The 12,018-nt window shown below is 40.0% G+C and overlaps 1 protein-coding gene across 6 annotated transcripts in view; it reads left to right on the forward strand.

The window, feature by feature from the left end:
* igsf5a (immunoglobulin superfamily, member 5a) overlaps positions 1-10,244 on the forward strand; it is a 55,504-nt gene extending 45,260 nt beyond the window's left edge. For 4 of the 6 annotated variants that reach the window (XM_086057970.1, XM_086057968.1, XM_086057973.1 and 1 more), the window contains one exon: positions 8,917-10,244. In XM_086057970.1, coding sequence (XP_085914096.1) covers positions 8,917-9,021 — 105 coding nt within the window. In that variant the 3' untranslated portion in view covers positions 9,022-10,244. The remainder of the gene's footprint in view (positions 1-8,916) is intronic. The other 2 variants (XM_086057972.1, XM_086057971.1) reach the window with 2 other exon arrangements.
* Positions 10,245-12,018: the final 1,774 nt, after the last annotated feature.

A 12,018-nucleotide genomic window follows, 5' to 3' on the forward strand; every position in this document is an offset into this window, starting at 1 on the left:
CAGTAGACCACAGTGCAGCAGGCAAGGTTTTCAACATGTCACCAGCAAACTCGCTGTCAGATGTCTCCCTTCCATGATGCCGATCCAAAAGTTGATGTTCTAAAACAGACATGGAGGCAAACAAATCAGATTTAATCCAGGAGGCATCAAGAGATTTGGAATACAGTAAATCTGTGTGTATAGAGTGTTGCCAATCAGTTGCTCTTGTGCAGGCCAGGACAAATGGACCCAAATCTTTTGCCGTATGCCGGAATGATACCATCAGTGAAATATGAGGATGACATGCCAGCATAGATTCATCAGGTGGCTCCGCCATCTCGTACCATCGAGATTGTTCTTCAATCAGATTAACAGAAAATGCCACGCCGGGTTTTCCTGCAAACAAATCACCTACACGCAACTCCCAGGCGTTGTCAACAACCGTACTGAAAGCTTCACTGTATATCTCATCACTTCTCCTGTCATAGAATAATGTGCAATGCATACAGTCAGAAACCATCTCATATGATCTTAGATTTCTCACCCAAGAAGACCATAGTTTCCAAAAATTCTCAGCGTCCCTCCAGCCGGAAGAATCAGTGTCAATCTTTGCCCAGTAGATGTCAGCAGGGGTGCATGTCATGGCGTTTTGAGGCATCACTGCAAACTGGGTGGAGACGTTGGATGCGGATTCACCATTACAGTGATAAGTGTGTCCGTCTGGGAACTGAAGTGTAATTCCGTCCGGCCCACACTGGATCAATGGAGCAGTTTTTATGAGAAGATCCCTTCCCAAAAGATTCACAGGACAATTCGGAGCATAGACAAATTCGTGCAAAAAAGTCTGTGAGAAGCACTGTGTGTGAATCGGAGATGTCATATGCAAAACAGTCTGTTCTCCCTTAAATCCAACGAGCGAAATACCATCCGTGGTGAGCGTACTGTCAGGTGGCAACTTCATAATGGTAGAATGACAAGCTCCAGTATCTACCATAAATGAAAAAACAGTTCCGCCTACCGTCATGTCAATCATTGGCTCCTGCATGCCATGACATGTGAATCCAGGATCCAGTCATTGCGGAAACTGTCCACCAGGTGGCGGCAGGAGCTGCTGATAAGGCACAGGAGGGTATTGTTGTTGTTGTGATGCAGTCGGGCGTGTGGAAGGGCCCCATGAGTCACGTCCCCTTTGCCGGTAGGAGCCTCGTCCTCTCTGTTGATGCCTCCCCCTGCCTCGCACACGTGGGAACTGCCGGCAGGCATTTGCCCAGTGCCCAGAAACGGCCACAACTGAAACACTGGTCTTGGTTAGGAAAAGGCACTGACTGATACAAAACACACCCTCCCATGACATTATCAGATGATGACATTCCAGTAGAAGCCGGAGGAACAAAATCCTCCTCTTTTTTTTTTAAAGTTTGCAATTGTAAAATCGCCAATTGTTTTTCAGTATTTATATGTTTTTCATTTTTTGATTCGACATCTTTTGCATACCTTCTCAAATGGTGTTTCAGATGAGATAACCAACTGTCATGGTCGGTTCCAGGCAAATCCGGATTCGCGTCCATAGCCTGCACAATAGACTTAGGCACACCCCTTAACACCGCAGCTCGAAATATTTGTGAATACAGTGTAGAATCATTTGGCAAATGGCCAGTCTTTAAAGAAAAGTCCACAAGAGCACGGTCAATGAACGCCGTGGCCTCCTCGTCAACTTTTGGAGCAAACATCAAGTCAGAAATGACAACTTCCGGGAGTGGGAACAATTCGCCAAGCGCTTCAAACAGCGTTAAATAATTATCACGTGATAATGCCTCACCGTCACTCAAAGATGGCATCCCTGAATTAGTCATCAACGCTTCGAGTTGAGACAGAGGACAAGCTTGTGTCAAAAGCGTAAGCATATCTCCCGCAGTTAAAATCTGCCCAATCACCTCTCTCTGTAGCGACCGCAGCCAATTTTCCCCACCCGTCTGCAGCGGAGGAAGTTTTTTTACAAGCACGCACAAATCAGATGGCAAATAGGGTTTATATACAGTAGCCGAATTACCGGTGGCTGGATCAACCTTTGTCAACATGGGCGCTTGCAACCCTACTTTAGAACGGGTCACAATCTGTTTAGGAGTAGCCTCTGGGAGTTTATCGGTTACGCTAAGGTCACGTAGTCCCATAACGTCACCAACAGCACATGTCAGATTAGCTAACTGTTTTTGAATCTCTACAATTTGATAGCTATTCGTCAATGCATTAGAAATTTCATTAGTCATGTCACGTTCATGTCGTTGAAACAATTCGTCACGTTCCGCCTTTAATAAGCGGTTTTCTTCTGTCAATTGGTCGTTTGCAGCCTTTTCAAAGCGAGAAAGAATCACACGCCATTAGCTACGAATAACCTGGGGCACTTCAGCGTGTCTCGTCAGTTCCAATTGAAAAGCACCCGCTTGGTTCAATTTTTCTTGCGGATCATCCTTCATCATCAATATTTCGTTTAATTTACTCTCCAATTGTTTCACAGAAGCGCTTACGCCAGCTGCTAAGCCGTCTGCCGCGGCCTGCAAAGTAGACCGAATTGGTCGAGAATTTGTATCACATTTACCACTATTCCAATCCACATCGACATTACCACCATTTACCGTTAAAATCGGCGCTTGCAAATTCTGTGGTATTTGAACCGCAGTTTTGTACGGTAATTTAGTAAACGGGTTAATAGCTTCAAACAAATCACCCGTGAACTGCTTAGCAGATGCTGGAGGAGAAGTCATTTTAGCATCAAAATCAGCCACTATATCATTACCAGCATTTGTTAAAGCCCCCCGAGCGGTTTTGACGGAACTGCCCAAAGCCAACATTCTAGCATTGCTCATCATTTTATCCACTTTTTTCCGATTTTGTCTAACTCTCCTTCCATTCAAAGAAAATGCAAAAGTCTGACGTACCATTTTGTCCAGCGAAAGCCGTTTCTTTACGCATGCAAATTCCACTGCTTTCATCAAAGCTACCAAACAAACTGTGGATGTCAAAGGTGGAAGCCACCCTTTATCACAGCCCGCCGTTATCCAATCCATTATTAGCTTTTTCATTTTTTGGCGATGTTTTTCGGGCATTGCTTCGACTGCAACCTCAAACGCATTCTTAACTTGTGCATCCAAGCATAAATTCCGACTATGAACCGGAAGCACATTCAGGTCAAACCATTCTGTATCCCGGTCGAAATCGCCCTCCATTTGTAGTTCTTTTTTTTTTTTTCACCACTTCAGTTTATATTCTACTCAAGTAGTATTAATATTTATCAATGCAGTGACGTCTCACTTATAGTATGATAGTTTAAATAGGTTAAATTTATTTGACAACGTTAAACAATTTTACAAGAACAACACAGGCGCCCACACATCACAGACCTTAAACATACATAAAATAACGAATCACGTGACCTATCGCTTGTACAAAGAGCGGTCCTGTCCAATCCCCGCTGTGCCAAACTGTCTCTCAATACTGCATAATTTATGCAAGACGCCCGTTTAAAATAACTCGTCACGCGCTATCGAATTAAACCGTAGAGGAAAAAAGTAACCACACACGGTAATCCTGACCCAAAGAAAAAACTGCTAAAGCAGGAGCGCCACTACAAAACAAAACCACGTAATCTATCGATCGAAAAATACAGCGGTACAAAATCCAATTTCCGTTGTAATCGACCTGACCTCCCCTAACTGTTCAATTTCAACAGAGCGCGCAATTTTAAAATAACTTATTACGTATAAATGGACGTTTTTAAACAGGCGTCATGAACAGCCCGCAAGCGGTCCTCACCAACAAAACTGCCGAGGGCAGGCGCACTTTACCATAATCTCTAGAATTCTCAGTGGAAGAAAAAACAAATCTCCACGAAACCCCGCAATCCTCTTAATATTCATAAAACAACTATTATGGTCTAGCGAATCCTTGACAGCGAGACGTAATAAAACAAAACAAATTAATAAGCCGCTGCTTCATCCTGTTTCAAACTTGCGCACAACATTTCAGGTCAGCATATGCGTCACAAAATGCTCCACCCCACGTACGTGTACAGTTCAATGTCGTAGGAAAAATCCCAAATCAAGGACTCCGCGTCCCTCTCTCAATAGAACGACATCAAACTACAACTTGTTCACACAGACCTCATGTAAAAATTTAGACAATTTAGAAGACGAAAAACCGGCTATAGCGCCTCCAAACAGACAGAATTTCTCTACGTGGATAAAAATCTCCACTTACCGGAATTAATATGGCGCCAGAAATTCCGCCCGTCCGGGAACGCCGCAGCTTGTAAATCGTCAAAATATCACCATCCGTTAGAATTCAGCGTCGGAGGTCACCATTTGATAGAGTTGACAATATTTTTATTGTACTCTTTGCGTGTTCAATAAATTGAATGGTGAGATTCTGGTGAAGAAGTCCCTTTGCAAAGGTATAATTAATCAGAAGCTTCTGATCACACAAATGAAGTCACCCAAGCAGTGTTCCGTTCAAAAAGTGTGTCTCCTCCTCCATCACACAGATATTTATTGAAAGTCAGTGAATACAAGAAAATCCCTCTCCCCTCCCATGAGCAAGTTCCCATAGGTACAAATCAGATTAGACTTGAAGAGTAGCAAATCAGCCTGTCCTTGGACTCTCTTCGACCGGACAGAGACTGGTACCAACTATACTCCCTTTAGATAATATAGAAAAGAAACCTGTTACCCTTCTCTTTCCCAGGCAAGAGAGACAGATAAGAATACAATAGACAGTACTATTCATTGAGCTATACTGAGTTAACATAATTATACCTACATCTACACAGTTATAACTAAATTCAAAACGGTTAAAATATAAAGTAAAACAGTAAAAATGTTAACAATGTTAACAATAGCTATCTCTCTCTCTCTGTCTGTCTGTCTCTGTGTATAGCCATCTCTCTCTCCCTCTCTGTATAGCTCTCTCTCTCTCTCTCTCTGTATAGCTATCTCTCTTTCTGTCTCTTGTCTCTGTATATAGCTATTTCTCTCTCTCTCTGTATATAGTTATCTCTCTCTCTCTCACTCTCTATGTATAGAGCTATCTCTCTCGCTCTCTGTATATAGCTATCCCTCTCCCTCTCTGTATAGCTATCTCTCTCTTTCTCTGTATATAGCTATCTCTCTGTCTCTGTATTATATAGCTATCTCTCGCTATCTGTATATAACTATCTTTCTCTCTCTGTATAGAATTATTTCTCTCTCTCTGTCTCTCTCTGTATATAGCTATATCTCTCTCTGTCTGTCTCTCTCTCTCTCTCTCTCTCTCTCTCTCTCTCTCTGTCTGTCTATGTATAGCTATATCTCTTTGTCTCTCTGTATATAGCTATGTCTTTCTCTCGGTCTCTCTCTCTTTCTCTGTCCGTGTATATAGCTCTCTCTCGCTTTCTGTCTCTTGTCTCTGCTATCTCTCTCTCTCTCTTGCTCTCTCTCTCACTGTCTCTGTATATAGGTTTTTCTCTTTCGCTCTCTCTCTCTCTCTCTCTTTGTATATAGCTCTCTCTCACTCTCTCTTTGTAAATAGCTATATTTCTCTCCATCTCTCTGTATATAACTATCGCTCTCTTTGTATATAGCTATTTCTCTCTCTGTCTCTCTCTCTGTATATAACTATCTTACTCTGTATTTGTATATAGCTATCTCTCTTTTTCTCTCTCTCTGTCTGTCTCTGTATATAGCTATCTCTCTCTCCATCTGGTCCCTGTTTAGATCTCTCTCTCTCTCTCTCTTTTGTCTCTGTATTGCTCTCTCTGTCTCTGTACATAGCTCTCTCTCCCTCTCTGTTTCTGTATAGCTATCTCTTTGTCTCTGTATAGAACTATTTATTTCTCTTTGTATACAGCTATCTCTCTGTCTGTCTCTCTCTCTCTGTATTTAGCTATCTGTTTTTCTCTCTTTCTCTGTATATAGCGATCTCTCTCTCTCTGTATATAGTGTTGGAAAACAATCTTTGTCTTGCGCGTGTTCATTTTGTTCCGGGTAGTGAAAATGTTGGTTATCCGAATACAGACTGGAGATCGGTGAACAGGTCCTTCGAAGGATTTATTTTACAGAATATTCCGGACACAAACAAGTTTACAGACAAATGGCTGCAGTTCTCTCGCAAGTGTGTAGATTGCTGACAATTGCAATATTCTTATATTATCAGAAGGGCGGTACCACTAAACCCCTCCCCACTCCCCTCTCCCCTCTCCCCACCCCTGCCCCCGGCCAAGACAGACTTTTACAGCATTCAATACACATTGACAGATGGCCTTTTGATGTGGAAATATAGTAGGTCTCAGACCTGACGGCACCTAGCACAAGATAAGACTTACAAAGAAATAATTTTAACACATTTGCTTCACCCCAGACAAATGGCTCATCAATGTGGGAATAGAGGAAGCTCCCCCAAACATCATTTAAACACTCACCCAGCTCTACTGAGGAAATTAAAGCAGTTATGACTAAATCTAAACAGTTATAACTAAATCAAAACTGTTATAACTAAATCTGGGCAGAAGACTCTCAACAATAGCTATCTGTCTCTTTCTCTCTCTCTGTACATAGCTATCTCTCCGTCTGTCTCTAGCCATCTCTATCTCCCTCTTTGTATAGCTCTGTCTCTCTCTCTGTATCCCTCTTTGTATAGCTCTGTCTCTCTCTCTGTATATATTTATCTCTCTCTGTCCCTCTGTTTATAGCTATCTCTCTTTCTGTCTCTTGTCTTTGTATATAGCTATGTTTCTCTCTGTCTGTCTCTCTATATAGCTATCTCTCTCTCTGTCTCTCTCTGTCTCTCTCTGTATATAGCTACCTCTCTGTCTGTCTCTTTCTCTGTATATAGCTATGTTTCTCTCTGTCTGTCTCTCTATATAGCTATCTCTCTCGCTCCGTATAGCTACCTCTCTTTCTTTGTATATACGTATCTCTCTCTCTCTCTGTATATTGCTATTTCTCTGTCTGTCTCTATAAAGCTCTCTCTCTCTCTCTCTCTCTCTCTCTCTCTCTCTATATATATATATATATATGTATATATATATATATGTATATATATATATATATATATATATATGTATATATATATATATGTATATATATATATATATATGTATATATATATATATATATATATATATGTATATATATATATATGTATATATATATATATATATATATATATATATATATATATATATATATGTATATATATATATATATATATATATATATAGCTATCTCTCTCTGTGTGTCTGTCTCTGTAAAGCTTTCTCTCTGTAGCTATCTCTATCTCTCTCTGTCTCTGTATATTGCTATCTCTCTCTCTGTCTGTCTCTATAAAGCTCTCTCTCTGTATATAGCTATCTCTCTCTCTCTCTGTATATAGCTATCTCTCTCTACGTCTCTCTTTCTCTCTGTCTTTGTATATAGGTCTCTCTCTCTCTCTGTATATTGCTATCTCTCTCTGTCTGTCTCTATAAAGCTCTCTCTCTGTATATAGCTATCTCTCTCTGTGTGTCTCTCTCTCTTGTCTCTGTAAAGGTATCTCTCTCAGCTATCTCTATCTGTCTCTCTCTCTCTGTATATAGCTCTATCTCTCTCTGTCTCTGTATATGTATATATATATATCAAACAAACTCATAGCTAGTTTGTTATATTTAAAATCAGTAATCAACTGTAGTTCAACAGAGAACAAAGTGGTATTGTGCTTCAAATAGGGCTGGGTTTAAAAATAAAATATCGAATCATATTTCCTTTTCAAGCCTGTTAAGATTCATAAAAATATGAAGCATTTAATATATTTTTTCTATAAATTCATTAAAAATATATAATTAAAGGCATTTTTTGTATCTTACTGTTTTCTTAAAATTTACTTTTCACATGGATTTAAAAGTATTTTCTTTATTTATGACAGACCAGACTTATTGCACATAATCTTTTGAATTTATATTTACAATTATTGTATTATAATTATGAAAACATCTTCATCCTTGCTGATGTAAATGTTTGTGTAACAAGTGATTATAACACGTGTTGCTTTACATTTACATTAATAAATTAAATAATTTAACCAGTTATTGCCTCCGCAAAATTTAATTGGGAATTTAATGTTTGTGGAGTTTTAATCATGGCCTTGATAATAAGAATTGATTTTCCATAATTCCATGATTAATCAATATGGTATTGAAGTGAATAAAATCAAATTTAACTCGTCTTGTGAATCATAATCAAACCAATTGAGGAAATTAGAATCGATACCCAGCCCTAGTGTCAAATAATGATTTTACTTCACATACAACTCAACTCATTCGCTCCTAGCTATTTTCACTGAGGCAATCCCATTCACTCCGGCTGTTTTACTGTATTTTGACTGATTTTGCAAGGCCCTCAGAATATTGTGTTCTATTGCTGCTTTTCCACCAACAAGCCCAGGATCTTTGAGTTCTGGGTAAAGGGGTTTCTTGGTTGCAAAAGTTCCGCAGAGAATTTATAATTGTGTTTCCACAGCGTCTTAGAGTTCTCAGTAATTAATTCAAATTAATTTGATGACGTATGAGTTTGATGAGCCCAGCAGATGTAAAAAGAACACCCCCCAAATTTGACCAACCAATCAGCCTTGGTCAGTCCAGCCCGCCCCCTCAAAGTTCCAGCCAGGCTCAGCAAGACCCTGCTGGAATGTAATTACCTGTTGCCACCTGCTGGCCGTTTGTGTAATAACTACAATTTCTTCAACTGTTCTGTGCAGTTGAGAGGCTGCATCAAAGTCTTCTGTATGCTCTAGCATAAAAAAACAACATATAAATATGTCTTTGGGACACATTTAAAATATAATATATGATATAATATAATATTATAAGTTTTTGGGAGCAAATGAGTTAAGCAATTTGACATACAATATGATCTATGCTGTTTTTTTTTGTAGGTGTCTGATGGTGTTAATAATAATCCCACCGAAAATGGCTATGAAACTGCACACAACAATGCGGATGGAGGCTTCAGAAAACACAGACATGTCACTACTGTGTAGAAAGACCTAACACTTGGACCCCAAAGACCGAAACTAATAAGTTCGAACTATTGAAAGAGAAGACTTCTGGAGGCTTTTACAGTGATCACTGTTATATTGTATTTGGATGAATGAACATGATTTATTTTTGTGTTTACTTTTGAAATATCATTACACGGGGCCCGGGGGGGTTGTGCCCTGGTGCTGCCACGGCCTGGGAGCCCCCGGGGGGCTGTACTTTGCCATGTCGGTCCGAGGTCGACGACACCCCTCTTTGGTGGCGGTTCTCATGCATGCCAGATCCACCACACCAGTATCTACTGAAAATCAAACAGAATTCGCTTCTCCCACTGGTCACTGAATCAGTAGAGGCTGGTGTCTGTGGATCTCACTCTGCTCCATCCATCCATCCATCCATCCATCCATCCATCCATCCATCCATCCATCAGTCTTTCCTCTGGTCTCTTGAGGTCTCCATAATCTGTTGGAATTTAGATGTATCTGTGGTTGGTGAAAGATTCTGTATTTGTAACTCTCTGGGTGGAAGTGAGGCGGACACTCACCCCCACGTTTGCTGTTTAATTCAGATGCTTGCTTGGAGTGTTTTTTTGCTTGCGTCACCACAACATCCTATTTCGGCCATATTCTTTCTGCTTTAATTTTATTTTGGCCGAATCGAAAATGGCAAAAATAGCCATTTTCAGCCGAAAATTTTCAGTGGCCGAATATTCGGTGCATCACTGGTTGCATTGGATCTTAATGGTGGGGATGGATAAGAGAAGACGATGGACATTTGGAGATAAGTTTATTAATGTTCATAGTACATTAACAACTACAGTATCCTCTAACGCATCAACAAGGAGTTGAGAAGAGGAGTTCTGATGCGGCAGGCTAAGATGTTGTATTTTAAACTCCTGTCCTTGACTAAAGCATGAAACATAGTCCGCAACAGCCTCTTCTAGTGGCGGATGCTCATATTGATGACAGGTCACCGGGCACAAAAATCTTCTGACAGTCCTCCAAAAAGGGCAGGGGGTTGTGGACTACCTCTTCGAAGAGGAGCGCCATCAGGTTGAAGACATAACCTAAAACAAATAAAATCTATATTCTTACATTTACGTTATGTATACGGTATACACATTATTTTGCCCCTGAGTAATTATCGTATGTTGGTTGTGTTTTTAGTGGCTGCAGCATAGCCGGTCTTTTTTTTGCTTTTGAGAAATAAAGTTTGTATAACCTTATTCTTGAAGTCGAGACAGTATTTTCATTCAAATGCATGGCTGCCAGATACAGCCTAATAAAATGTGTTTCCATAGTCCAAACAGAAAATTTTCTGTGGACCTTGAAAGATCAGTCAAAATGCTTAAATCGGCTGGCACTCACAGCATCCCTTTTCTGAAAACGTCTGGCAGTCAAAGAGTTAAAGGGTTCAAATCTCGGATTATGTCTATATATTTTTTCCAATTTTACTGGTTGCTATGGACATTTTGAAAGACGCAAGGACCGAAACTTTAAACCCGTTTTTTTCTCAAAACTTTCAAACTGGCAACATTAAAATTGCTGTAACTTTTTCAATTTTTGAGGTACGTCCATGTATTATATATATAAATAATTTTAAAGGGAATTCAGTGAAGAATTCGAATATATAAATATCTCAATTTAGATTTTTAACACAAGGGCTCAGGACACTTTTGCCAGTCGGTCACATTTGTAAACTAGTTAGGAAGACATTTTTAGTTATGATAAAATGAAGCTTCATGAAGCACTTGTGATATAAGTGCTTCATGAAGCTTCATTTGTCCATATTTAGTCAGACAATGTGGTTGGTGGTGGTGTTAAAAGATGGGATGTGAATGTGTGAGGGAGGGAATCAAAGAGAAAGATAGAGGGGGATATTAAGTTTATCGGTAAGTGTGTGTCTGTGTGTGAGAAAGACAAGAATCCTAAGTGCTGTCTGGCATGACAAAAAAGCTAAACATTAAATTGACAATGTGTGGAGAACCACTCAATTGAAGCAGTTGGATGTCAATTATTTTGTTCTCCAGGTTCAACAAAGAGTAACTGCCCTGCTTTGCAGAATGACCTACAAATAGAGAAATAATCTGTAAATGAGCTCATTGCTGTTGAACATTTTGTCCGGCCGCAGGGCAGCATGGCTCATAGAGTCGTTGTCTCCTAAATGGGAGGTTGCCGGTTCGATCATCAGCCCTTGTGACCATGTCGAAATGTCCTTGAGCAACACCACAGTAACCCTAGCAGCGCTTTGCATGGCAGCAGCCAACCCAGTGGTCTGTAAGCGTATCCGTTTTATTAATTCAGCGGCGGCGCCCCGCCATTCCTAAATCATACCTGCCGCTCCTTCAAATTTCAGCAGTTGGGGGATGGAGAAGAGTGCAGCCACGCAGTGTTACACCGGATGGCTGGTGAAAAAGGCCACACAACAGGGCTCGACACTGCGACCAACTTTACAGTGCTTGCTGGTAAAAAATAAAAAATAATTCACCCCCAACCACGGCGCAAGTGCATGTTTTAATTAGTAGTGTAATAGATCTTTGAGCCATGACACGTTCAGATCAAGTGCAAGGACGAGTCAAGGTGGCCACGACGTGCTGATAAGGCCTACTTCAAAATAAAAGGCTACCAATTATAATACATGGATGTCAAAGCAATAGCCTTGGTAGTAGGGGTGGGAATCTTTGGACACCTCACGATTCGATCATAATTACGATTCAGGGGCTACGATTTGATTCTAAAACGCTAATTCATAAATTTTGTATTTATTTATATTGATGCCCTTTTTTACAAAACACATTTCTATTTGTCTCACTAAGTATTCATTTCTTGGTGCAATGGTATTTTGGAATCAGCAAAAAAAAAGAAATAAAACGTCTTCATTTATTTTATAAAACACTCCCCCCCATTTAATAAAAAGATTCAACTCAAAATGTCAAATATTGTATGTCAAATTAGAATGTAGGAAAACAAAAGTGCAATATAAAGCAGGACACCTTATCA

Source organism: Leptonotus elevatus, chromosome 16, assembly GCF_054856555.1.
Source record: "Leptonotus elevatus isolate MCC_2025b chromosome 16, RoL_Lele_1.0, whole genome shotgun sequence".
In the NCBI taxonomy this organism is placed as follows: domain Eukaryota; kingdom Metazoa; phylum Chordata; class Actinopteri; order Syngnathiformes; family Syngnathidae; genus Leptonotus; species Leptonotus elevatus.